General features: G+C 47.9%; 9 protein-coding genes across 9 annotated transcripts; 3 read left to right on the top strand and 6 right to left on the bottom strand.

The window, feature by feature from the left end:
• Positions 1–1111: 1111 nt before the first annotated feature.
• Positions 1112–3082, bottom strand: TRV_05675 (uncharacterized protein; the record flags this gene model as incomplete). Its single annotated transcript, XM_003020217.1, has 3 exons — positions 1112–1309; positions 1393–2947; positions 3042–3082. The coding sequence occupies 3 exons, from the start codon at positions 3080–3082 to the stop codon at positions 1112–1114; spliced, it is 1794 nt and encodes a 597-aa protein (XP_003020263.1).
• A 2710-nt stretch (positions 3083–5792) lies between these two features.
• On the bottom strand, positions 5793–6152 carry TRV_05674 (uncharacterized protein; the record flags this gene model as incomplete). The annotated part of the gene is made up of 1 exon (XM_003020216.1): positions 5793–6152. The coding sequence occupies one exon, from the start codon at positions 6150–6152 to the stop codon at positions 5793–5795; it is 360 nt and encodes a 119-aa protein (XP_003020262.1).
• A 559-nt stretch (positions 6153–6711) lies between these two features.
• TRV_05673 (uncharacterized protein) lies at positions 6712–9090 on the bottom strand (the record flags this gene model as incomplete). Its single annotated transcript, XM_003020215.1, has 3 exons — positions 6712–6744; positions 6779–7051; positions 7129–9090. 3 exons carry the CDS (start codon positions 9088–9090, stop codon positions 6712–6714), a joined length of 2268 nt encoding a protein of 755 aa, XP_003020261.1.
• Positions 9091–10162: 1072 nt separating this feature from the next.
• TRV_05672 (hexose transporter protein) lies at positions 10163–11093 on the top strand (the record flags this gene model as incomplete). Its single annotated transcript, XM_003020214.1, has 3 exons — positions 10163–10258; positions 10312–10662; positions 10728–11093. The coding sequence occupies 3 exons, from the start codon at positions 10163–10165 to the stop codon at positions 11091–11093; spliced, it is 813 nt and encodes a 270-aa protein (XP_003020260.1).
• A 303-nt stretch (positions 11094–11396) lies between these two features.
• TRV_05671 (uncharacterized protein) lies at positions 11397–12089 on the top strand (the record flags this gene model as incomplete). The annotated part of the gene is made up of 2 exons (XM_003020213.1): positions 11397–11639; positions 11721–12089. 2 exons carry the CDS (start codon positions 11397–11399, stop codon positions 12087–12089), a joined length of 612 nt encoding a protein of 203 aa, XP_003020259.1.
• Positions 12090–12517: 428 nt separating this feature from the next.
• TRV_05670 (uncharacterized protein) lies at positions 12518–14239 on the bottom strand (the record flags this gene model as incomplete). Its single annotated transcript, XM_003020212.1, has 3 exons — positions 12518–12742; positions 12824–13630; positions 13730–14239. 3 exons carry the CDS (start codon positions 14237–14239, stop codon positions 12518–12520), a joined length of 1542 nt encoding a protein of 513 aa, XP_003020258.1.
• Positions 14240–15116: 877 nt separating this feature from the next.
• Positions 15117–17753, bottom strand: TRV_05669 (uncharacterized protein; the record flags this gene model as incomplete). The annotated part of the gene is made up of 1 exon (XM_003020211.1): positions 15117–17753. The coding sequence occupies one exon, from the start codon at positions 17751–17753 to the stop codon at positions 15117–15119; it is 2637 nt and encodes an 878-aa protein (XP_003020257.1).
• A 2300-nt stretch (positions 17754–20053) lies between these two features.
• TRV_05668 (uncharacterized protein) lies at positions 20054–23495 on the top strand (the record flags this gene model as incomplete). Its single annotated transcript, XM_003020210.1, has 3 exons — positions 20054–21064; positions 21131–23219; positions 23341–23495. 3 exons carry the CDS (start codon positions 20054–20056, stop codon positions 23493–23495), a joined length of 3255 nt encoding a protein of 1084 aa, XP_003020256.1.
• Positions 23496–24060: 565 nt separating this feature from the next.
• TRV_05667 (uncharacterized protein) lies at positions 24061–24880 on the bottom strand (the record flags this gene model as incomplete). The annotated part of the gene is made up of 2 exons (XM_003020209.1): positions 24061–24737; positions 24817–24880. Coding segments are annotated over 2 exons (741 nt in total), but the record flags the coding sequence as incomplete, so codon positions are not given.
• Positions 24881–25247: the final 367 nt, after the last annotated feature.

Here is a 25247-nt window from a genome sequence, read left to right as displayed (position 1 = left end):
TTTTTTTTTTTTTTTTTCTTGTTTTCTTATAGATATTCGCCTTGGTAGTTAGTTATACACCGGCGGACAGAGAGAAGAGCTGGCGACGGAGGAGACGACGAGGACGACGAGGACGACGACGACGGTGATGATTATGATGATAAAGACAGCCGGCAGGGCCAGCAACGTCGAGAAGAACGGAAAAAGCAAATAATAAGACAGAGAGAAGCAAAGATGCGCGGGTTGCTAGAAGGTTCTTCTTAGGGAGACTGAGCTGCGATGTATGAAATTAGACGAGATCCCTCTGCTCCAAGCCACCGATTTTACTCGACTTCCAATAGGCAGACACGGACGGCCAGGGGACGGGGAGGGGGGGAATTTTACCTGCAGAAGGGAAACAGGAAACATGCGACCTCAGCGAGCAGGGATGGGAAAGGGGGGGAGGTTGCTGCTCTCAGGACCAGGTCAGGACGATTGCATGTTGACAGGACGACGACGACGCTGTGAAAACAGACAGATACAATATTACAGCACAGAGATGGATGAGTCGAGGATGATGGATGGACCAGGGACAGGGCGTATTCGACCACTAAGATCAGCAGAGTCGGTGGATGAATTTTGGTAGGCAGGCGGGCGAGCTGCTCACTGGCCCAGCACCCGTTTTTCCCTCCTCATCTGCTACTATTTTATCAGGCACTTATGCATGTCGGTGGAGGCTGGGGGATGGTAGCTGGCCTGTCAGAAACGCCGTAGCAGGGCCCCCCTTAGCACATCCGTTAAGGCTGTGATATCAAAAAAGCAGACTTTTTTTTTTGGTATCTCTTTCCCTGGCCAAAAACAGCTCCAGGTTAAACTACAAATCGATGGAACATGCATAGCCTCTCTATAACTAACGCACATAACCGTCCGACGATAAAGGGGAAAAAGGGAGAAAGAAGATGCTTAAAACAAGGGTGCGGATAGAACGATGAAACTCCAGAAGCCGAATGCAAATCCCTGCTCAACATTTTGAACATGGAAGAATGGATTGAAAACACCGAGAGAAACAGAGAAATGGAGACAGCAATGATAGGTTTAAGAAAGAGAAGGGGAAGGGGGAAAAATCATGATACGAGTTTGCTAACATGGCGAACTAGGATGTGGTTGGAGATTGGCTTACTTTGGAAGCAAAGGATGGAATGGCTGGCTTCGCCTTGCGAGCAGTCGGTGTTGATGACAGCTTAGGTCGAGTCGAAGGGCGGCTGTCATCGCTCTCACTGCTTGCTCGTCGTCTCTTTAGCGTGCCTTCAGCCTTGCTGCTCCTGCTGGTGGTGCTGCAGCCATTATAACACTATATAGTTATACCATGTCCGTTGTTAGATCGATGCATGACATCCCTCTCCCCAGGACCTCCCCTTGGATGCAGGAACTAACCTTATAAGCATGGCGAAACCATGTCGTCCCTCTCTTCTTGCTACTGACCAGCCCAACCCACGAGTCACAGTTCTCACAGAGACCCTCCCAGATGTTTGCGTTGCCCTGGCTTCGTCGAGTCTGCTTCGGGGGACTAAATGCCTGTCCGGTCGTGGCACTGATGCCATGTGTGAAACTCTTGTCATACCAATACCCGGAGTTTTTGAGCACAAGCCAGCGTCCAGGCTTGCAGATGCCGCACCAGCCTTCACGCTTGTTTCCCTGTCCGCGTACCCAGGCGGGAGTGTACATGTCGCCTTCAAAGCGAGGATCCTGCTCCCGGGGAATCATTGCTGGGTCAGACGGGAACAGGTCTTCCGGTGGTGGTTGTGATGGGCTATCCTTCAACGGTTCAAACAAGTCAGGAGGGTCAGCCAGGTTTGAATAGTGATCGATATCATGCTGTTGCCGACACAGCTTCTTCCCAGACGCTTTTCGGGATACAGCTTGCTTGATTTTGCGCTTCGGGGTAGCCATGTTAGACTTGGACCTTTTAACACCGGCTGGGGGTTTTGGCAACGGAGGAGGCAGGGCTTCTACTGCTTCCTTTGGCTCTGCTTTCTCCTCAGATGTATCTACCGCATGGGGAGGAGGGAGGAGGTGGTCTGGTTTCTGCTCTAGAGGGGATGATCCAGCAAATGGTGTGTTACCATGCGGCTGGGGAAGGTACGTTGGATTAGCGGAAGAAGGGCTCTGTACCCATCCACTTCCGCAGCCGTCGTAACCGTAAGTTCTTAATTGCCGGGTTCGAGGAGCTCCCGGAGACATGGCAGCCATGGCGCCCGATTCAACCTTGAGACGGTCTGAATATTGCTGCTGTCTTTGAGGCGACGCTGAAGGTGAGAGTGGCGTGTTTGAGTAGTATAGGGAGCTACAGGGAGTGAAAGCTGAAGTTGAAGAGGGCATCTCTGAGTATGCAGATATGTTATTATACCCTATCGATGCTGAGACAAACCCAGAAGGCGACTGCGTGGTAGGAACTGCTGTGTCCACGGTCAACTGTGCCATGGTCGGTCTAGGAGAGTTCTCCCAGCTGGATAAAGACTCGGCTTCGGTAGATGCTCGGTTGTTAAGCTCAGAGCCTACTGACGGGAGGATGGCATGATTATCTACCATACCCCCCTTATACATGTCTGCTTCTGTTAGCCTGTCATTGGCGAATGAAAAGGAATGGCAATAATACTTGGTATTCCTACCGTTGTGTAGAGAGTTAGCGCCGACATAGCCATCAGAGATTCCAAATCTCTGTGTCAAAGGGGTTTGATCAGACTCATGTGTGTCATATGTGAGCTGTGGATGGTATTTTGGAGGGCTAGACATCAACGGCAATGAGTATATGCTATCATATAGCTGCCTCGCATGGTGAGCCTCTTGCTTCACCGGCACTGGAAGACACGTCCACGGATACTCAGAAGAATGCACCCCTCCATCATGCCCAACTGGTATACCATCATATCTTGCAAGATATCCGCCTACATCTTCTGACAGTCCTTGTGAGGACGAGATATATTCGCTGCTAGAGAGGTCAGCAAAGGTGCTTGTTTTTTTCAGATCTACCTTCTTGAAGGGGCAAGCCAAAAAGACTTATTGAAAAAAAAAAGTATGCATACTGCTGCAAGACACTCCTGTACTCGACTTCACCTGTTGACATATCTCTAGAGAATTGTATGTATAAGCTCTTTAATTTCCCAGAAGAAGAAATGAACTTGATCTCGATGCCCGCAACGAGTCCTTGGTAGAATCAAAATTAAGGCGTTTCGTTGAATTAAAAATCGTTATTAGTTTCCGAGGTCTGCCAGAGACGTTTGTTCGTTCATTCGTAAGCCCCTGGGGGTAAATATAAAGTGAAGAATAGAATGGACACAGCTGCAGATCGATGTAGATAGTCCAGGACGTAGTTAAGGAATGGATAAAAACAATCAAGTTAGAAATTAAATCAAATCTGCAATTAAAAGAGTATTATAGGAGAGCCCAGCTCCTCTTGAAAGTAGTAAAAATAGAAGAAAAAGGGAGGGAAATCAGGGTACATTAACCATAACGGATATGAAGCTATATTCAAACAGCCATGAGAGAATGTATTTCCCCCGGATGGAGAAGAATGAAACAAAAGGGGTAGACGGAAGAAAAGGAGAGGCAGACGTCAGAGAGTTCGAGAGAAACGGAGGGAAAGATAGGCTGTCGTGCAATTATATCAAAACTTATTCTCACCCTCAGTCTCACGCTCCCCCTCCCCCCTCCCTGTGCCGGGCATAAGGTGGAGAGTTGCATCTATAATTAAAAAGAAAAGAAAACCAGACGAAGAAAGAAAAAAAAAAAAAAAGAAAATACTGAAAGAGGGAATCCGTAGGGAGGGGAAGGCAGCGGCAACAATGTCACTTGGTATTACCGCCCAAGTGCCTCCATCCATGGGCTCGGTTGGCTCTGCTCTGAAAGGCCTTGGGCTTGCAGGGAAGGATGCACGGTGCATAGGGGAAAGTCAGATAGCCATTGAGCATATCCTCGAAAGGGCTAGCTAGCTAACTAAAGCCAGCGCTCTCATCCCTTGGTCCCGGTGTTGGGATTCCTTCGATGTTCCTCCCGTCCAAATTTGGTTGTAGCAGGGCTGTAGCCGCCAGCCAACTTGTTACTTGCCGGCATGAACCACGGACGTTGCAAGTTGCCAAGGGGTTAGTTAACTAGTTATGTGCCGTCCTCTGCCTTTTGTCCGTTAGTTAGTTAGTTGCTGCACAGTCAACCAGATTGAGGTCTCAATTGGTACCTGAATATCAACATTTTTTAACCGCCGACCTCGAGGCTCCAAAAATAGCAACACATCGAATTGGGCCTGTTAGCTCGCGCCGTTTCCAGCTCCTCGTATTACGCTGGAAGGTAAAAAGGGCCTCGATTCCAGGGATCCAACAGCCGAGAGTCCCCCGGGGAGCGCTGTGATTGGGAAACACTTCTCGAACAAGCATCGTCGCCCGGGACAGCAGGCTATTAGTTACTTATTTCATGCAGAGAAGAGAGACGGAAGCGCCCACTCCCAGCAACCCCCTTGTTATTCTTGCTATCCGTGTGCGAGCTAACAGGGGAGGAAAACTCTACATGACTCTCTAACCGCCGTGTGTCATCTGGTTCCGTTGCTTCGGCTAGGCTGGGTGTAACTAGTTAGCAGTCTGGCAGGTCGTGAATACCACTGTATGCACCACTTGCTGCAGGCCTTGTCCAGGTCTGGGGCACTTTGCTGCCTCTGATCGAGAACGAAGTCCAATCGCCAGTGATTCTGGGCTGTCGTTGCTCCACTGCGATAGAACGATCGTCTGTTCTCATGCACTGAGTTCTATTCTGCGAACCCACGTCGTCCCTGCGCTGCTGCAGGCCGTGCATTCATTCCCTATTCATGATGCCTGCTCCCCCATTGATACCATAAACCGAGGCTTGCGACTAGTAAACATCTTTGCATTGTCTTTAGAGTTATCATATGGATCTCTGCATGTCATTCTTTTTTTCATCCGGATTAAACGAAAAGCTGATGCCCTGTTGCTATTTTTGGTGGCAGCCAACATTTGGTAGTTATCTCACATCGTAGATGAAGCTAGAGATGTCGATTTCTGGACGATCAAAGTCATCCAACTCTTGGGTAGTTCTATATTTACCTTAGGATAGCGTGGATCGAATTTTCCCCATTCTACTCTTTTTCAATGCCCCCACGATGATGAAACTGCAGCAAATGCAGCGGACGTGCCCCCAATCACGGCGGTTAGCAACGACAGATCAGGACATAGTCTGAGGGCCACCTGTATCAAAGCATCAGAATCGATGCCTCGGGACTACTGGCCGACTACTAGATATGCACTACAATAGGACAAGTAGCAAGTTTCCCGTTGCACTCTGTTACTTTATCTAGGGGTACGGCGGTATGGGCTTGACAACGGAGACTCAAGACAGATATGCTCTCAAAAAAGTGTGAAAGGAACATATTATTATTATTGTATTTTTTCATCTTTACTAGCAAGGATTTGGGTTGGGGAATCTGAAAGCTTGGACCTGTGGATGAATCCGTATCAAAGGCTTCGTAGGAATGTTGAAATCTCAAAGCAGTCTGACAAGCATGATTTGTTAAGTCATACTGTCATCTGTTATCCTGAGGAGAGTCCTCGTGTTGAACTTAGAACCCTCAAAATGTATCATGAAAACTAATCACACATTTGAACAAAAGAAAGCAAATGATGTCCGTGTAGCCCTGCTGGAGACACTACACGGAGTAGGGGTAGGGAAAATAAGGGACAAGGTGGGATCTAGAGGAGAAGAGCAAGACAGATTGATTGGCAAGCCCTTCTGATAATGTGGTCAAGATCGATGTTTCCTCAGTTACCCATGTGCTAAAGCTCATACTTGACTTCGGAGCCGTTCATAGTAGTTACCACTGCTGGCTTGGAATCAAGAACGGTGTTCGTTGGATCTGCATTATCTCCAGGCAGCTCTTCTTCTCTGGCAATGTCACCAAAGAGTGATGTACTATTCAAAAATGAAAGTAGCTCCTCCTTGAGGGGTGTCTCCATCATTTCGCTTGAGCTTTTCACCCCTGTCAAGTAATCATCGCCCATATCATCGAAAATCCTCTCAACGTCGAGGCTGATTAAGTCAACAAGGGCGTTGACTAACTCTTCGAGTTCCATTTTGATAATATCGACAGTTCCCAGGAACATGTCATTCTTGGACTGAGATACACAGTTAGCCATTATTGCCTTTATTTTCGGGAATGAACCAGCTCCTAATAATAATAATAATAATAATAATAATTTAGCTTTATTTTCAATACATATTTTAAGCGAAGATTGGAAATCATACCCTTGATTGTGGAAACTTCACTGTAGGCAGGTCTCAAAGCCGTTTTTATGCTTGGGATAAAAATACGGTTTAGTTCCTTTTGCTTGGAGTCCATTTTATCAGTGACAAAATGGATAATTTGCTTGATCCTTTCCTTATATCTTAAACATTGATCATTTAAGATTTTGGATCTTGAGTCGGTCTCATTAAGCGTTCGGACATTTTTCATCACGTCTCTGTGAAATTCACCTATATCTCTCCGTAGAGAATCTGAGGTTTTGTTGAACAGATGAGGGATCTGCCTGGTGAAAGTCCTGGGTAATAATTAGCATGGCCACCGGCAACATTGAGGTTGAAAATATTAAGATTACATTTCCCAGGCTAGCCCAATAATTGCCATTAATGGGTCGGCTCTATAAACATGAGTCTCATTCTTCGAACGTCAAAGCTGTTTGCAGGACATACAACTCTTTATTCCAGTTCTGTGGTGGAAATGTTAGCTCCCTATGAACCAGGTATAATTACTTGGTTTACTTACGTAGTGATTCCCCTTTCCATCACGAAATTCGCCAAATCTCCGGCAGATGGCTTTGTAAGTGGGGTATGAAATTCCTCCATGCTTCTTGACTCGGTTCCACCGAGATAGCGTCCTTTCAGCCGCATTCTTAGCTGCAATGGCGGCATTATCTACACATATTAACTTCAAACTTCTCGATGCAGTTTGGAAATGGGACATACCAAGACTAGCATATAGATGCTGCCTTATTTCCAACAAAGCGTTTGACAGGTTGAGGATCGTGGTGTTTAAAACCTGACAAAGGTCAGTGAATCAATTTAAAATGAAAAAAAAAAAAAAAAAAAAAAAAAAAAATTAATTATAACACTCACCTCCTTGAGGTTGTTGAACTCAGCCTGAAGTAATTCCTGGTCATCTTGTTTTGACCGGAGTGACAGTTTATCTTGCCCTGATGCCTGAAGCTGTAAACTATTGACTAATTGGCCAAGGTTGTTCAAGAAGCTGGCATGCTTTGCCATACGGGCCGTAACGCCCAGGTTCAAACAGTATCTTTGGAGCTGGGGTATCCCAGTATCCTCGGGGACTATGAACCCCTTCATTACTTTGTGCTCCTTTAACCTACCTTCCAATATCTGAAATGCCTTAGATGACACGCAAAAAACATCTAATTTTTCCTTGGCCATGGTGCCTTCTTCATCTTGGCTGGTGTTTCTGGGATGAAGAAGTCCAGCCACGAAATCCTCTCTTATTCGTGTTTCAGAGTATTTGTTTCTTTTTTCTATGCAGCAACGCTCGAATTCGCGTTGCTTAAGTTTTATCTCCTTTCTAACAGATAAAACCTCAGTTTCGAGAGACTGGAGTTGGGCCTTAACTGTGGCTTGTTTTTCTGTTAAACTCTTTTTGGAAACCATGAACTCGCGCTTTCGGGGGCTGGGTGATGGCGATGGAGATATGTTCATGGCACCATGGTTAGAAGGGCTCTGTATAGGGTTGATCTCGGGGGCGACTTTGGTATCGTCCTGTATCGCAAAGTCGATCAGGTTCTCTAACTTCAACCTTATGCGCTTGTCCTTTTGTTTAAGGCTCTGTATTTTCAAGCCCATGGCTTTGGCCTGCTGCTTTTTTTCTTCACAAAAATTATCCAACGCTTCTCTCGCATGTTTGAGTCCGGGGTCATCTGCTGCCTCCGACAAGTTGATATCATCGGTCTTGCTGCAGATAAAAGCCAGTTGGCCCATCCCGCCATCGAGCTGCAGCTGCCGCTTGAAACCGTCCCCTAGAAGTGTCCTCGCCGAATGATCATCGACAGCTCGAGTGATAGGCGCGACTACCCACAGGCTAGAGCAATTTTTTATGTATTTTTGAGCCAAAGTTCCCCTGGCCGTGTTGACGTCCAGCAACCCCGGGAGGTCCACAAGTACCACCCCAGTGGATAAAACGGGTGCTTTGACATGTAGGCGCACCAGCTCAACAAGTGGCCACAATTGCATGGACTTATTCTGTGATATCGTATCATTGGTATCTATGATATCCTGGTCTGAAACTAGACGACGTGGTTCACTATCCACATATTTTTTAAGCTCATTGTAGAAGTCGGTTGCATTGTTTCCAGACACGTACTTAGTAGAACCAAGTACTGTAGCAACGTTAGGGACTTCCATGATTTTTTCAATTTGGGTATTCCTGGGGTCAAGCTGGTATACAGCTCTGAATTTGGCACATGCTATGCCAAATTCAGAGTCATAAGTGGAAGGAAGTTCATCAAGACCATCCTGCATGTCTTCGAAGAGAAGGCGCATTTCCTCCTCCCACGCTGACCGAGATACAAACTGAATCTCAGCCTCATAGTTCCATGGCCCGTGACAATATGAGATTTCTGTGATCGCTGCAGTGCACGCCCTCATTCCACTGGTAGGAACTAAACGTTTCTCTCCTAACAGTGCATTTATTAAAGAAGATTTTCCAGCACCAGTGGCACCAACAACGCCTATTGTGATTGTGGGATGGCTCTTGCCTTGATCCATAGTCTCCAAGATTTGTTTACGTAGGGCTTCAGTGGCTCCAGTGGAAGATGGATGTTTCTTCAATATGGTCTCCAGCTTCGTGAGGATATGGAAGCCCTCCTTCGACTTTCCCTCCAGCTCCTCCAGCTCTTCGTTGACAATAGTCACGCTTGGTTTTGCTTCTTGTGAGATTTGACCGTTGCTTGGGGTTTCCTCATCACTTGAGAAGCCAGCATCGCTAGAAGACGTGTCTAGCATGTTGATATCATTGTAGTCTTCTTTGTCGCCCGGATGTACAGGTATACGGACCTCAAAATCTGAGGTTTCCATGTTTAATTAATAGGTGCCAACTGTAAGAGGTATGTAGGTGACCAAGAGAGGAATTGATGGATAATGCTTGACAGTAGAGAGAAGTAAAGTCGCAATATGTGAAAAAAAAATTTTTCTAAGGTCATAAGAAGAATGTGAAGGAAGAAAATGAGCTCATAAGGTGAAAATGTACGCAGCGTATCTCTGGCGTAGGAAGTAATAATACAATTCAGAGGGCGTTGTTTGTTTTGATAGAGACTGTTCAAAAACACACGTCGAGGCTCCTTTGAAGTAAACAAAGATGCACGTGACTAGTCAACTAAAACCTAAGCTCGGCCTTATCTCCGAGCTCCTTGGAGCCTCTTTATCTCGACATCGAACGCAGCTGGTATAAGCAATAGAGCAATCTTCCCTTTTAACTGACGTATTTCTGTCCGTCCATGAGTTGAACAGATAGCAATGGGTTGATTAAAAGCGTCTAAATGGCCGGCACCTGTATCAATGATACAACATAGATTTACAATAACCTCCAATATTAACATAGCCGGCTAAACGGAGCCCAAGGTGAACGCAACCGAAAAACCTAATAAGAGTCTCTATTGAGCAGGATGAATAGATACTTCTTGTGGTCGTGGATCTGAAATACATGGGGGACATGCATTTCAGATTACTAGCTAATTGCATAGTTATCTTAGCATTGAGCGACTTGTGTTCCTCTGTACGCCCCGGGATCGCCAGTCAAGCGAGATGCTTATAACTAAAAGACAGAACCCTGATTTCATAGCGATACCTTGGGAGTGACAACTTACCCGGATCTGCAATTGTGGGGAGAGAACGGGGATAGCCGCGGTTGGATGGCTGGTAGCCACGATGGAGCCCCAGTCGTCTAATAAAAGCGGCTTCCACACCTGGGCCACTCATTCCTGACGACCAACCTATCTCACCATTTAGCCCCGGTGCTTGTTACACTGCATCGCAGAAGCTTCCGGTGCGGTAGTCTACCTAGTCGAGAATACCATACATACTATCTGCTATCCTTCTCGTCTTCCAAGGTTTGAATCAAATGATACCAAGTTGCTTACCCAAGAGAACAATGGCGAAGAAATATCTTGGAGGGTCTGGTGATAAACTCACTATATGGATATCTATAGCTGCATCTACAGTCCTCATATTCTACGGTTATGACCAGGTCTGTTTAAAGCTCTGGTTGATTCTATTCGACCCGTACTAACTTGGAGATAGGGGGTGTTCGGCAACGTCCTTATTGGGGAGGACTTCCTACAAACAATGGGTTATCCATCCACAAACCTACAAGGGACCATGACATCTGTTTACAATATTGGATGTTTCGTTGGTGCCATGTCAACTGTATGGACCGGAGACTATTTTGGCAGACCCCGGCAGATAATAGTTGGCAGCACTATCATTGCTATCGGTGGTATCATCCAAGCTTCTGCCTATGGTGTGCCTCAGATGATGGTTGGAAGAGTGGTGGCCGGTCTAGGTACTGGAATGAACACCTCGACGGCTGGGGTATGGCAGTCTGAGACTAGTAAAATGAACAGCAGGGGGAAGCTTGTTATTATTCAAATGGTGAGATGAATATCCCGGGTGCTTCCCCGTAACTATCCATCCACTAACTAGCTGACTCGGCTTAGGCAAACTGTATAATGGGATTTTCTGCTTCTAACTGGTTAACGCTTGGTTTCTCTTTTGCTAAAGGGAGCGTTGCATGGAGATTTCCCTTAGCATTTCAGGTGTTTTTTACTCTTTGCATATACGCCATGTGCCCTTTTCTACCAGACTCTCCCCGTCTACTCATCCGCAAGGGGCAGTACGGCGAGGCACTAGAGGTGCTAGCTGCACTGGAAGGTAACGGAGCAACGTCAACTTCTCATTCTGTCAAAACCCAATTCAACGTCATCAAAGATGTGCTAGATCGGGAGAATCTGAACTCTTATACATGGTTTAAACTGCTTATGGGAAAAGGCGAGTCTTCCAGAGTTCCCTCGGGATATACCTAGCTAAGAAAAATCATATAATAGGGCCACCCGGTGTTCTTAGGCGGATGATTCTAGGGGCATGGATGCAGGCAATGAATCAAATATCTGGAATCAATGTTACCTCGTAAGTATCACACAGGCCCGTTTTAGTATATACCAAGGTTTAACCTTATTAGATACTATATGTCCTATGTCTTCATACATGCCCTCAATCTCTCGCCGCTTCTTTCTCGCATACTCGCAGCAGCTGGGAGCGTTGACTATCTGGTTTTTTCCTGCCTCGCTTACTTCGTGATCGAGCGTTATGGGCGCCGGAAAGTGATGATGTCGTCCTCCCTGGCCTGCTCAATATGTTTCATAGCTATCACTATCTCCCTGTCCTTATCAGAAAACGGGCATGGAGATAAGTATAAACTTGGAATAGTGGCTGTGTCGTTCTTCTTTGCTTTCTTTGCAAGCTTCGGTATGGGAGTACTTGGTGTCCCATGGCTATACCCAACGGAGATAAATGCCCTGGAAATGAGGACTAAAGGGGCGTCTCTGGCTATGGCTACAAACTGGATTATGGTAAAGGCGCAATTTCTCATCTCCAGTGGTTTATGTTCATCCTAACTAACGAAAATTTCACAGAATTATATGGTAGTACAGATCACCCTCCCTGGGATTGAAAATCTAGGTTGGAGATTCTGGATTATATGGGCAGTGATATGCTTTTCATTCATCCCGATCACGTACCTTTTTTATCCAGAGACAGCAAATCGAACGCTGGAAGATATTGATCGGTATTTCGAGGCGAATAGGGGTATAATTGTTGCATTTAATAAAAGTAAGGCTTTCCCTGTTTTAATCAAATACCTCTATGCTAATTCTATTCCCTTAGCTGCCACCCAACTCAGTCGCCCCGATGAATACATTCGTATGGATGAAGAGATCTCACAGAGAGACACAGTAGAGAAATCAAGTGCATCTACTAGCATGCGAAACCGACAATCCGAAGAAAAGATTAGTCAAGCATAGAAAAAAACATATATCCGTGCTTTGCAAACACTATTTGCATCAACCCCTTTTGTTTACTCCAAACTACACTTAGATATGCCTATCCTTTATCTTTCCCATCCCTTCGAGGGTATATCATCTTCAGGCTTCTCTATATTATACCGCTATATGGCAGTTTGTTTGTTACTCTTCTGTTGTTTGTTTCTTTGTGCTTTAAGAATAATGACAGCTATCGGCGACCCACGGGAAGTCAGTGGATAAAGTATTGCTATTTTATACACTGTATAATTTGGCAGGAAGAGAATGCTATTGATCCTCAAAGTCACTAACTAATCAATCAATTTAAAGTAAGAAAAATAACTAGTTACTAATAATCAACACAAACGAGGAGCTTGAACAAGCAGTGAATCATAGAAAACGACTACTTTGTAGACTTTATTTCATCCTCCCTAACCTCTGACATCGAACTCCACGGGTCCTCGGGACTCCAAGCCTACACTCATGTTTCCCTCGCTTCCCCACCAGCTCTTCTTGTCGTCACGTCCAACCGTAGGCTTCTTAGTAGCAAGAAAACCGTGTCGAGATCGACGAACAACTTCCAGACCTTCACCTCGCAGAACGACATTTCCACGCCGGAAATCCGTAGCAACGACATGGCCCGCCCAAGAATGAGGCTAAGAAATGGCCATGTTGGCCGAATTACGGCTGATATGGTAGGCGTTCACTCTGAGCTCCGGATGGTTACAGGGCCTAACTTCAGCATGGCTGGGTTTCTTGTTGAGAGCTTCCAGGATACGGTTCCATTTTTCCTGTCTGCTGGAGCTATTGGAGCGAGTATCTATGCGTATCTTGGGATGGGGAGTATTATCTTGAGCCTCCGGTGTGTGCTCAGATTTCTCAGGAGCGATGATGAAGGATGGCTCTGTAACTTTCAGCGATACATTACCAGAGCGAGTTTGCGTGGTTATAGAGATGTCGTCACAGCGCTTGCATCTCCTGTTATGAGGGAAAGTGGTATTTTCAAAGACGAGGGGAGTTAGGTGAGTGTTGATGTTACCACTTCGAGTTGTGACTGAAGCATGGGTAGAAAATCCAAGGACGGCGAACACGTTTCCACTCCTGGTTTCGATATCAATCTCATATGGGCGAGGGGGTAAAGAGGAGGAATTCGATTGCCATGAATGGTGATTCATAGCCGGGTCTTTGAAGAAGACTTCTTTGAAGAGAGAAGGCTGAGGCTTTTCCATGTCATATGTGGATAGAGCATCGCTGATAACTGTGGCATCGTCGGGCATCTTGAACCTCACGAAGACATTGCCAGTTCTCGACCTTATGGATATCCTTGCAGGGCGAGTTGGATCGTCTTGGTGGGCTGGCTGCGGCACGATGGTAACATAAATGGATCCAGTTCTAGTCCTGAGGTCCAGTAAGTCGTATAGAGGGTAATCTCCATAGATCCAGGATTCCCTTTCTCTAACAACTATCTCTCGAGAAGACTTTGAGTGGCAGCCAAAGCCATAGTTATGATATCCAACCGAGTGGTGATTATGGTGATGATGTCTCTGAGAGCAGCTCAAACGTTAGCCATAAACCATGTAATAACTAATGAGCTATCAAAGAACTAGTTCAAAGGGAGTAAGCCTGCAGATTTAACATCTTACCCTGATGAAGCGGACTGTGGCCCAGCGGACAAGCCAAAGACACAGCCAGACAATAAGGACTGCCTTCAAGGTGATGAATATCTTCACACAGCAAGACCGCTCACGATGTCCGCCGTCCTCGCGGCGATGACATCGGCGTCTAGCCCTCCACCAGCGACGGAATCGGCCTGGTCCTTGACGGGTGCTGGCAGACTCCCCAGGCGAATTTTCCTCCTTGACGGCGTAGTCATCCTTGATGTCTACATTGAGATCCCCCCTGAGGCATCCTGGAGAGCGGACGTGGTCATGGTAGCCTGGCGGCAGAGAGCTCGCGAGAAGCCGGTCGTTCTCACGGGCGTCCTCGATGGCTGCCTCTGTGTGGAGGTCTGGCTGGGACTCGCCACTGTTTGATGCAGTGCTCGGAGGAGTGTATATCTTCTCGTCGCCGATGACGGTATCTGAGTCGTCGGAGTACTGGGGCAGCAAGGGAGCCTGCTGCTCCTCGAGCTCTTCTTCCTTGGGATTACCCATGGCTAGCTTGGTGGTTCAATATTCGCTCTAGATTAATTAAGACGACCAGAACCAGGCTTCGATGGGAGTGGCTGTCTCTTGGGTATTGTCTAATATATTCAAAATAATATAAGTCTCGGATGGCCAGGCAAGGGCGCTCCTTCACGCAATCAAAGATACGGCCGCAAAGGACGCTGACGACGATGGCCAGGCAGCCGCATTTCCCCCCAGCCTGGTCTGGTCTGGCCTGCACCGCCCAGGCACGGAAGATTAACCAACCGGACCTGCGGTGAAACGCTGACTGGCTGCTGCTTTGATTTGCTTGTCGCTGCTTGCTTATTTAACGAGAGTCGCTGTTACGCAAGTCGCCCTGGGATGGTGGGAAGGGCGCATTCAGGGAGGATACGAACTAGATGTCGATGTAGAGAAGGATTCATTACAGCATTGCCGATGGGGATGATTAAAATAGATTTAGCCGGACTCTAGGGGCAAAAACGTTCGAGTCTTATAGCCAGGATAACAGAGGCCCCTTTAGATGTAACTCCATGCTTGCTCCCGCAAGTCAGAGCAGAACGTTCTAGGAGAAGTAGTCAAGGCACTTTATCAAGATATTAGAAGCAAGTAAAGGAGGAGGCTCAAGACATAGGAGAGTGCAGTATCATTAAAAACTCATAACGCCATCGCTAAAATGAAGCAGATGAAATGCTCTGATCATAGCTATCATGATACCTCCAGGGCGAATAAATAGGTAATAAGAGGGAAACAGACAAATATTCAAACAGGATGACAAAATGTTTTCCTGGATAAAGGGGTATAGAAAAGTAAAGTAGAAGAAAAAGTATGGTGGGAGAAGCAGATTGAATGGATCATCCCAGATATACCGGACAAACCACTGATATCAATAGCCTAGGTTGCCCAGGATGGAGGCAGCCTCGTTGGCCGGTAGACCGCATACGCCCAGAGCACGCACTTGACTACCTTTTCTCAGACACTTAAGACCAAGAGCAACCTTCCAGGCTTCGCTTTCGTCAAGGACAAAGATGAACCGTTTGCCGTCTTGATCTCTGATGCTGGTTCGGATAATGTGCAGGCCGCGAGCTTCCGCTGTCTGTAGAATAGCTTGGTCAATACCACTGCCAGCACTATGATAAGAACTACTCGAGTCTGCAGCACTGCTCACCCCGAAACGGCATTGGTCTTTACAGGTATGAAGCATTCCTGAAACGAAAGCATCTGAATCCTCGCTGCTAGGCTGCTTGGACGACGAGTGCAAATTGCCAAACCGGAAGGGATTGAGCTTTCCATTGCCTGAGCGAGTAGGATGACTGCCATTGGCGGAGTGCAAAGGGCACCATACCTCTATTAGCTTCATAGTCCATGCCTTGATATCCCATTCTCTCTGCGCTACTCCACGGACATCATCGTCAACGAACATGCCTTCCGTTGTCATTCGCAGAATGAGTCCATCCGTAACTGAGCCTACTCCAGATACCAATTGGGCAATAGGAGTTTTCATGAATGCATTATTAAAGGTGTATACGCCGTGGATGACAATCTTGTTAGGATCCTTGGTGGAATATGGTCCACGTTGAGATGGAGGAGGTGAGGTGTTTGCAGTAGATTGAGATGGAGCATAAGTTGACTCTGAAATAACCGAGGCTGCCTGGCTAGGCCGACTGATACTTGATCTTGGTCGGTCATAAGGGCGAAATGAATAGCCATCGTCTTCTGCATCCGTGGTTGCTGTCTTGACGGAAGGGAAAGGAGGCTTGCTCTGTGTAGTCTTTGGTGCTGGTCGCTTCTCTGGCGATGGAGACCTCTTTTCTGGCGAAGGCGTCTGGGACTTTGGCTTGACAGGAGAGACTTTGGTAGCTGACGATAGTTTTGTAGTTGATGAAACTGATGGAGCGACTGAGGGGGCTGCGGACGCTGCAGCGGCAGCTCGTCTGGCCGCAGCAGCTTCTTTTGCGGCCGCATACCGCGCTGCAGCTTCCTGTCTGGCCTTTTCCTTCGCAGCCTTCTCTGCAGCCTCCTTTTCGGCTGCTTCCTGGGCTGCCTTTGCTTCTCTCTCGGCCGCTTCTTTGGCAGCCTTTTCTTTGGCTCTCTTCTCCTTCCACAGACGGTATTCACGTTCCCGCTTCTCCTTATCACGCTTTTCTTGCTCCTCACGAGCTTTCTTCTCTTCTTCTTCCTTCTTCTTGCGTTCTGCTTCTGCCCTTTTACGCTTAATTTCTTCCATCTTTCTCTTCAACTCCTCTCTCCTCCTCGTTTCTTCACGAGCTTTCTCCCACTCGCCCATCGTTGGGTCTACCGTAGGTGTTTCTTTCGGAGTTTCTGGCTTTGGAGGCTCGGGCTGAGGAGTTGGTTGAGGAGCAGGCTCTGCAGGTTTTGGAGGATCTGGCTTAACCTCAGGCTGTTTCGGAGGTTCTGGTTTTGGAGCTGCTGGCTTTGGAGGCTCGGGTTTAGGTTCTTCTGGCTTAGGTTCTTCTGGTTTGGGGATTTCCCTCTTTGGCGGTTCAGGTGCTGGAGCCTCAGGTTGTGGAGGAGCTGGCTTCGGCTCTTCTGGTGCTGGTTCCTCTTTCTTTGGAACCTCTGGTTTTGGAGGCTCCGGTTTTTGTTCAGGTTTTGGCTCAGGTTCTTTGGGCATAAATTGTGGCTTGGGCGTCTCGGACCTACGGGGTTCATGATTTGGTGGTGGAGGCGGTGGAGATGCTGGCCGCGGTGCTTCACGCCTTGGTGGAGGCGGAGGTCCCGGGGATTCGGAACGTCGAGTGTCACGTCTATGAGGCTCTGGAGAGGGCGGAGAATTATAGCTTCCATAGCTCTGGCGGCTTCCAGGGTAGCTATTCCTATTATACTGATGCCCTCCTGGATATTGGGGTCCAGCACCAGGATATGGCCCTCTAGCCCCCGGGTATGGTCCTCCCCCTCCGGGAAATCCAGCCCCTGGATTAGGGGGAGGGGGGAACCCAGCACCAGCATAATGTCCGCCGTAATTTTGATAAGAGCCGCCGCCTGCTCCAGGCCCCGGGCCCGCTCCGCCAGGTGGCGGAGGGCCGTGTCCGCCCGGGGGAGGACCACCTGGAGGAGGTCCAGGAGGAGGCCCACGAGAAGTACTTCCATTGCTGGAAGCGGTAGGTTTTGAGCGAGAACGTTGACGGAAAACTCCCTCGGCTTGGGCCTTGCCAATGGCCCAGCTGACGAGGCCAATTCCAAAGGCGAGCAAGAATACACCCATTCCGCCGCGGGCCACAACAGTTGCACACCAGGTTTTCAGGGTGGGTAATGCATTGAAATAAAAGTAGACGCCCATCAATGTCACAGCGACACCTGCTAGGAAGCTGTTTGTATGGCATTGGAGTGAGGGGAGGTATAAAAAGCCCCCTCCAGCAGAATGAGGCGGGATAATGAAGATATCATAAGGGCCTTCAGGCAAATCTGTAGATTTGCGGTACCTGCTGCCATCTCCAGGTCCGGTGTCACTCCGCGGGTTTGCTCCATGAGGAGGAGGCGGTGGTGGTGGAGGGCCGTCCATTATGCAAGGTCGCTGTCTCCAACGCTACAGAGGCACAGCAAAAAATCAAGCCACTGCTTTGCTATGACCTTTCAGTCTGATAAGGAGCAGGTGCTGTACAATTTTCCCTGCCCTGGGCTTTTCTTCTGCTCGTCTTTTTTCCTTTCTTTTTTTTATATCTTGTTGTCGTATAGATGCTTATAGCAAAATGTGCTGTATATCTCTGCTCATATAAATAGAAAATTCATGCATTGTGGTCCCAAAGTACCACACAATGCAGTATGCGGCCTTTTGTGTGTATGACACCAGTTTGGACTGTACTTCCCCTCCTATGAAGCTGTCGAGTATTTCCTTTAAATTGAAGGGAGCGACTCGAGGAGGTACTTTGGTGGGCGTTTTCGATAAGGACGAGGGTGCAACAACGTCGTGCGCCGTGGTGCGTTCTTTGTGTATCAGTATCGAAGAGCGTTTCGATTGCGAGAAAAGTGCTTCGAGTCTAAAAATTAACAATGAGTAAAACACGGGATCGCAAATTGGCCATAAGAGCAAGAAAATCCAGCGACTTTGCTGGCAATTCCCACGAGAAACGAAGCAGAGTGGCATTTCAGTCTCTGGCTTACCGCTGCGTTTTGATGTCAAATACCTTGATAGGCTGAACACACGTTGCGCACAGATACACTTCGTACAAAGAGAATAAGATAGATCGGTTTGGGGAGAACGAAATGATAAGCAAAGGGGTGAAAGGAATCGAGTCCTGACGCCGAAATCTGAGACAGGCTTGGGGCTCTGGCTCTCTGGGGGAGGAGTGGGAGTCGAAGGGGAATATCAAATTATTTTTAACATGTCAATGTCCGCCTTTATGGCGTGGAGGGAAAAACGTTTGTATTCTTTTCTCTTCTTTTTTTCTTTTTCTTTCTCACCCTTCTTCTTGTCTCTTCGTCTTTTTAAAATGTGTTTTTCTCTTCTCTTCCCCACCCCTTTTCATCCAAGCAGTGGCCGCAGTCCAATCGGATAGCACGAAAGATCCCTGTTTGCCGGCCCAGTCTCCATTCTCAGCGCTGCTTGTTGACCTATCGAAGCCAGCCTTGACACCGGCCCGCGATGAGTGGAGGGATTGGGACACGTTGTAACGAATAACTGGAGGTGAAGGCACAGCGGGCAAGGAAATAGTACGAACTATCATACAGATCTGGTGGGAGGCCACTGTTGACACTGATCATTTACTACCGTTCGGGGGAGCAGCAGTGTAGACGTACTCCATACACACACGCACACACACAAATATCCGCTTCTTCTGCTGCTCCTGGCCTGGCTGCCTGTTTGCTGCGTTTCCCTTCTGTTGTTTGATGCCAACAGTGCAGATGCTGTCGTGTTTGTTGATGTGATGCGAGTCGCATGAAGACAAAATAAAGACAAAATAAAAATTTAAGGGAAAGGGAAGGACCCACTTTTTAGACGTTTTCCTCTGTTTGTTTTGATTTTTCCTATTATGGCTGTCCGGAAGCGCCTGTTTTTATTGGTCAGTTTCCATTTAAAGTTGATTAGTCACTAGCTCCCGGAAAAGTGTTATTCCAAAGTCAGGTGACTCAGTTGATTAGATAATCAGATTGAAGCGGCCAGATGCACGGAAACACGCAGAGAAATGAAGGCAAAGACGACATAAACAGCGGTTGGAGGAAACTCGTTAGCTTTTGGTCACCTTGCTCAGAAGGGGACTATCTGTCTGGCCGGCTGCCTGGAGTCATGCAGGTGTACTTCGTGACCTTCTCAGCCTCCAAATCGACTATTTAACCGCTAAAAAAACGAACTCGTCGGGCGGGCACGAATGGATTACATAAGATTTCATGCGGAATTAATATGATCCTGCGCCGAAACGCACTCTGATTGGCCAGATCTTGTCCATCTGAGCTTGCCCCGAGATCAACTTTTGTACCTGAAGTTGCTGCATGACGATGATGAAGCTGACACTGTCGACGTTGGGTATGAGGATGCAGGGCATGATGAGGCTGTAAACCGCTCTGGGTCTACAGAGTATTGCCGGCTCCTCCTTATATAGCCGCTGTTGCCTGCGCCTCGTTAGATGTCGAACTCCCTCCCGCCCGAAGCTATCTCCTTGTCCCTCTTATCTATCACCGCTCAACAAGAACGAACGTCGATCCCCTGAAGGAGCAACCTACACAAGAACACCAAAGAAAAGAAACCCCTTTTAACTATACAAGCATATACACCGCCCAAAGAACATCTGTCGTCCTCTCTGGCCCTCTCTCTCAACATAGAGCAATACGCAATAACAACCTACAATTCGATCTTTGGGGCTTCACATGAATGCCAATCCGATGGCGGCCGCCCCTGTGCCGGCTGGCACCTTTATGGCTGGCACCAAGGTGCAGGTTGGAAGCCATCGAGTTGTGGTAGAGAAATACCTTTCCGAAGGAGGATTCGCCCATGTCTACGTCGTTCGACTCCCAAAGCCTGTTGATGGCGTCGAAACTGCTGTCTTGAAGCGGGTCGCCGTTCCGGACAAGGCATCCCTCGCCAACATGAGAACGGAGGTGGAAACGATGAAGAGGCTGAAGGGACACAAACATATCGTTACATATATTGATTCTCATGCGTCACAACTCAAAGGCGGCGGATATGAGGTCTTCCTGCTCATGGAGCATTGCGCTGGTGGCGGCCTGATAGACTTCATGAATACCAGGCTACAGAATCGATTGACTGAACCAGAGATCTTGAAGATATTTGGCGACGTCACCGAAGGTGTGGCCTGTATGCATTATCTCAAGCCACCACTCCTGCATAGGGACCTCAAGGTTGAAAACATCCTGATCTCCGGGAACGGCCCTTCACGCTGCTACAAGCTGTGTGATTTTGGTTCTGCAGCTCCTCCTAGACCTGCAGCTACTTCCGCCGCCGAAGGTAGACTGATCGAAGATGATGTCCAGAGGCACACAACCCTACAGTATCGAAGTCCGGAAATGATAGATGTCTATAGAAAACAGCCGATCGATGAGAAAAGCGATATCTGGGCCCTTGGCGTTCTGTTGTACAAGCTATGCTACTATACCACCCCTTTTGATGAAGGCGGCCAGATGGCTATTTTGAACGCAAAGTTCAAGTATCCCGCCTACCCAACCTTTTCAGATAGACTGAAACTTTTGATTGGTATGTTTGCTCTGTCACTTTTGATGTCAAGGTACCTTTTCAAGCTAACATTAAATTCTTTCGATTCAGCCACTATGCTTAAAGAACACCCCAAAGACAGGCCCAATATTTATCAGGTTTTACGTGAAACATGTCATATGCGAGGGAAAGAAGTGCCAATTCGAGACGTGCGTACTTATACAATATATATCTAATATCCGCGCGTCTTAAAAACTAACTATTTTCCCATGTAGATTTATTCCGACCATTCACATTCCGAAGCTAGACGAAGCCAGCAGCTACCGACTTCCACTCCAGTGGAACCACCAAAAGTTGGTGCCACCTTTACGCCGCCCATTCAGGAAACAAAAATTATTCCAGACATTGCGCCGATGCGGAGAGGAAGGCCGGTTAAGCCTACCGACCAAAAGGCTGCATCCAAGCCCAGTCCTTCTCCTCTTAGGGTTTCCGGTGACCCGTTTGCGGCACTTGATGGAACTAAACGGAACGTCAGTACGGATGAACTCTCTTCACGATTCCCAACTCTAGATCAATTCTCCCTCCTTCATGAAAAGGGTGGCACTTTCAACTTTGAATCAACCAATACCGAATCGACTGCCAACCCTGATGATTTATCGAAAAGAGTCACGAATGCTCTTGCCGATGAAGCGTTCTCGAAGCCCGCAGTATCTCCACAGCCAAGTCCTACTCTTGGAATGCACCATACTACTACCCGGATAGACCCATTAGCATCAGATAAAAAGCTGGTATCGTCACCATATCTAAGGGCGGAACCCTCTCGCCAACAAGTCCCTATACAGCAGCCAACACCACAGAAACCAACGATGGTATCCACTGGCACGATGACATCCCCCTCACCAGTCAACCAGCGGTCAGACAGTCCCTCCTTATCCCAAAGACCGTTGCATAGATTCCCGAGCCAATCACACAAGAAACAAGCGTCCGGAAGTTCTCGTGAGAGTAGCGGTCATGATCATCCCCGTGTGCACAGCGGCAGCTTATCGACTCGACCAAGTTTTGCCAGATTTGACTCCAAACCTATTCAAGCGGACGACCTTCCTAGATCGCCGGCATCTTCACGGCCATCTTTGGAAGGTACACGGCCAACGGCTTCTGATATTGCAGACCCGCTAACCCGTTCGAAATCCGCAAACTCGAAATCTAGGCCTACTGCTGCATATGTCGCATCGAGATTAGAATATCTTAGGGATAGAGGTCGCGAACGCTCGTCAGACGAGGACGAAACGTTGCTACGCCCATCCGTTGGCGAACATGATCTCGAATACAGCCAGCCATCCAACATGTCGGACGTTGATTTCCTTAAAGCTAAGGAAGAGGAAGAGTTGAGCCGGAAGCGCGAGAAGCGCCTAAGTGGTGGATCCAAGCATGCCAAACGCGGGAGTTTATCCTCACTTTCTTTATCAGGCACCAAGACCCTCCTCGCAGGCCGCTTCGGAGATGCTTTCCGTCGCTTTGAAAACAACGCTCCTCATGATAGGAATCAAACCCCATCTCCTGAAAATGACACACAGCACCTCACTCCCATCACGGGATCCGAGGTAACGGAGCTGAGCGACGATGGCCGTGGATATGACAATGTTGACACAGACGATATATCACCTGAAATGAAACGAGAAATGGAAAGACGTCGATTATCCATGGAGGAAAGAAGGGTTGCTGAGGCTGCTGCCCAGTATCGCTCACAGTTGAATGAGCGAGAAGGAGGCCCCTCGCGCGCTGTGGGACTAGGTATAGGAAGTGGCGGTAGAGCTGCTGCCATTGAAAACAAGGTTCAGTCTTTATTGAAGGAGACGGAAAAGGCACCACCTGTCAAGACAGCATCAGGATATGGACGATACACAGACGCAGTACCTAATCCACAGGCCAAAAGATTCGAGTCCCCGTTACCAGAACGGCCAGCGTCATCTACTATGCAACCATATACATCCGCCCCTGCGACTTCGCATACACCTGATTTCCGGTCCCAACCTTCAAAAGATAAAGATCCCCCCTCTATCGGCCTCAAATATAATACCGGGCAGCACCAGACCTCATCAACTACCTCCCGTGCTGCCCAACGTCCAGTAGCACCCCCGAAGCCCAAGAGTTTACGAACGGGAATTCAATCGGCCAACCAAACCGGCAATAGCGAATATAACTCCCCACAACACCCCCGATCGACCAGACAAGTCTCCAACTCTTCAGAAGACTGGGAACTAAATTTTAGCCGCCGCTACCCCAGTCTCTCTGGGCTCGAACTTGTAGAGACAGAGATAGACATACCAAAAGCTTCGTTGGGCCGTACCACAGCCACCACGGCAAGTAAGGGACTCTGACCAACTAACTCCCACGCAAGACTACGAATCGTCTACACCTTTGAATACACAATTTTATGAACAAGTAAACCAAAGCATCCGCTATACCCTCCCATTCTCGCATTTAGAATCGCGTGGCACATTATATCGCATCTTTATGCTTTTGGTCAGATTATTCCCTATGTCAACTACGCTATCTATATACCAGGGGAAACAGGCGCCATTCCATTTTTCTCTTGTTAAGGTTCTACTTTCCCTTTTGGCTGTGATGCTGAGACGATAAATGATATGATGTGGCTTCTTTAATGTTCAAGCAACATTGGCAGCTGTTTGATTAGCATTGTAGCAGTGGCTTTTATTATCCACGGGTTTATTTTATCTGACTCTTTCCCTGGGCGCAGTGGCGTTAGTATAATAATAATGCGCTGGCTGTGATTAGAGGTATATATATGCTTACTATATAGGAGGTTGATGATATAAAAAAGCATTAGCAATTTGGTTGCCCCGGTAGCCTCGCAGCTCAACGGACGAATATGTACACTGCGTAGCAAGTCCCAGTGTGTCTTTATTTAGTTTTCGTTTGTCCTCGTTATATATGTAGAGTGGATTTAATAGAAGCACTTGGAGAGTATCTGTTCACTGAAACATCGCATAGGTACAGTATCAACCAGCTCGCCAAAAGAGACAGCAGCCTTGTGGAAAGTATGTAGAGGAATCAAAATGCATATTAAAGATTAAACGAAAAAGAAAAAAACAAGGACACATGGAATGTAGTGTGGGCTAAACCATATAAAACACAGAGAAAACTCGCAACAACAGGATTAATAGACTGAAACACACAACATATTCTAGCAAGCACAGCCTTCCTTCGCACCAACCTGCCCTCTGTCTCGAAGATTGATCCTCGAATCGTCTCCAGGCCGTGACCCAGTACCAAGTCCGGCATTTCCAGACGATCCACCGGCCCCGGCACCGCCCCTAGAACTCTTAAGGCTTGCCTCGGGGATCGCATTTGCAATGGCTGTGAATACCTCCGCGACGTTGAAACCGGTCTTGGCACTGGTTTCGAAGAATAGTAAACCCTCGGCTTCAGAGTATGAGCTAGCCTCTTGTGTTGATACTTTTCTGGCATCGCCATTGGGAGAACCATCCCGTTCGTCATCTTGTTCGTCGTTTCCGCCGCTGCCCCCTTGAGTCTCTCCCTCTTCACCCTCATTGGCGGGGTCCCGGGCCTGCGCAGGGTCACCGGCTGAGGCCGATGTGCCGTCACCGCTTGTCAGATCAAGCTTGTTACCGACCAAAGCGATGACAATTCCGGGACTTGCTTGTCTCTGGAGTTCGGCAACCCAGTGTTTGGCTTTGATCAGGGAGGATGGTTTGGTCAGGTCGTATACGACGAGGGCGGCTTGGGCGTTTCGGTAGTACATGGGAGCAAGAGATGCGAAACGTTCTTGGCCGGCGGTATCCCATATCTCGAACTTGATTGTACGGGTGGGCAGGGAGCATTTCTGGGTCAGAAAGGCAGCTGTTTACGGGTAGGAGTCAGACAGCTCGATACGCAACAGGCAGCACCTTTTCGGGAAAAAAAACAGCGGACGGCTTACCTCCGATTGTAGGTTCCTTGTTCTCCTGGAAGTCATTGTTTACAAATCGCAGAACGAGGGATGACTATTTGGATGACGATAATCTTGTTAGCTGGCGTGATGGAGAGAGCGCCGCCGGACAAAAAAGGGTGAAGAGGCCGGACTTAACCCGGAAGGAAAGCAAACCTTTCCAACTGCTGCTTCACCAAGTAGAACCAGCTTAACGCTGCTACTGGGCTTGGGACCGGGTGTCGAGCTTGTATCTGCCATCTCTTTGGTTCGTATACGGCCTGCGACGACGGAGCTGTCTTTTTTTTCTTGACGTCAACTCGGTCAGGAACTAGATTTCCGCAAGCAAAGGGGAGGTGATCGGCTCCTGTGAGGTTTCCAGTCGGCTGTGCAGGGTATATGTATCCGCCACAGTCCCCAAACAGTTCTTTCTGGAGGGTTTG

This window comes from Trichophyton verrucosum (genome assembly GCF_000151505.1).
Source record: "Trichophyton verrucosum HKI 0517 chromosome Unknown contig00445_1.f1.exp, whole genome shotgun sequence".
Lineage (NCBI taxonomy): Eukaryota > Fungi > Ascomycota > Eurotiomycetes > Onygenales > Arthrodermataceae > Trichophyton > Trichophyton verrucosum.
This window is presented reverse-complemented; position numbering and strand designations above follow the sequence as displayed.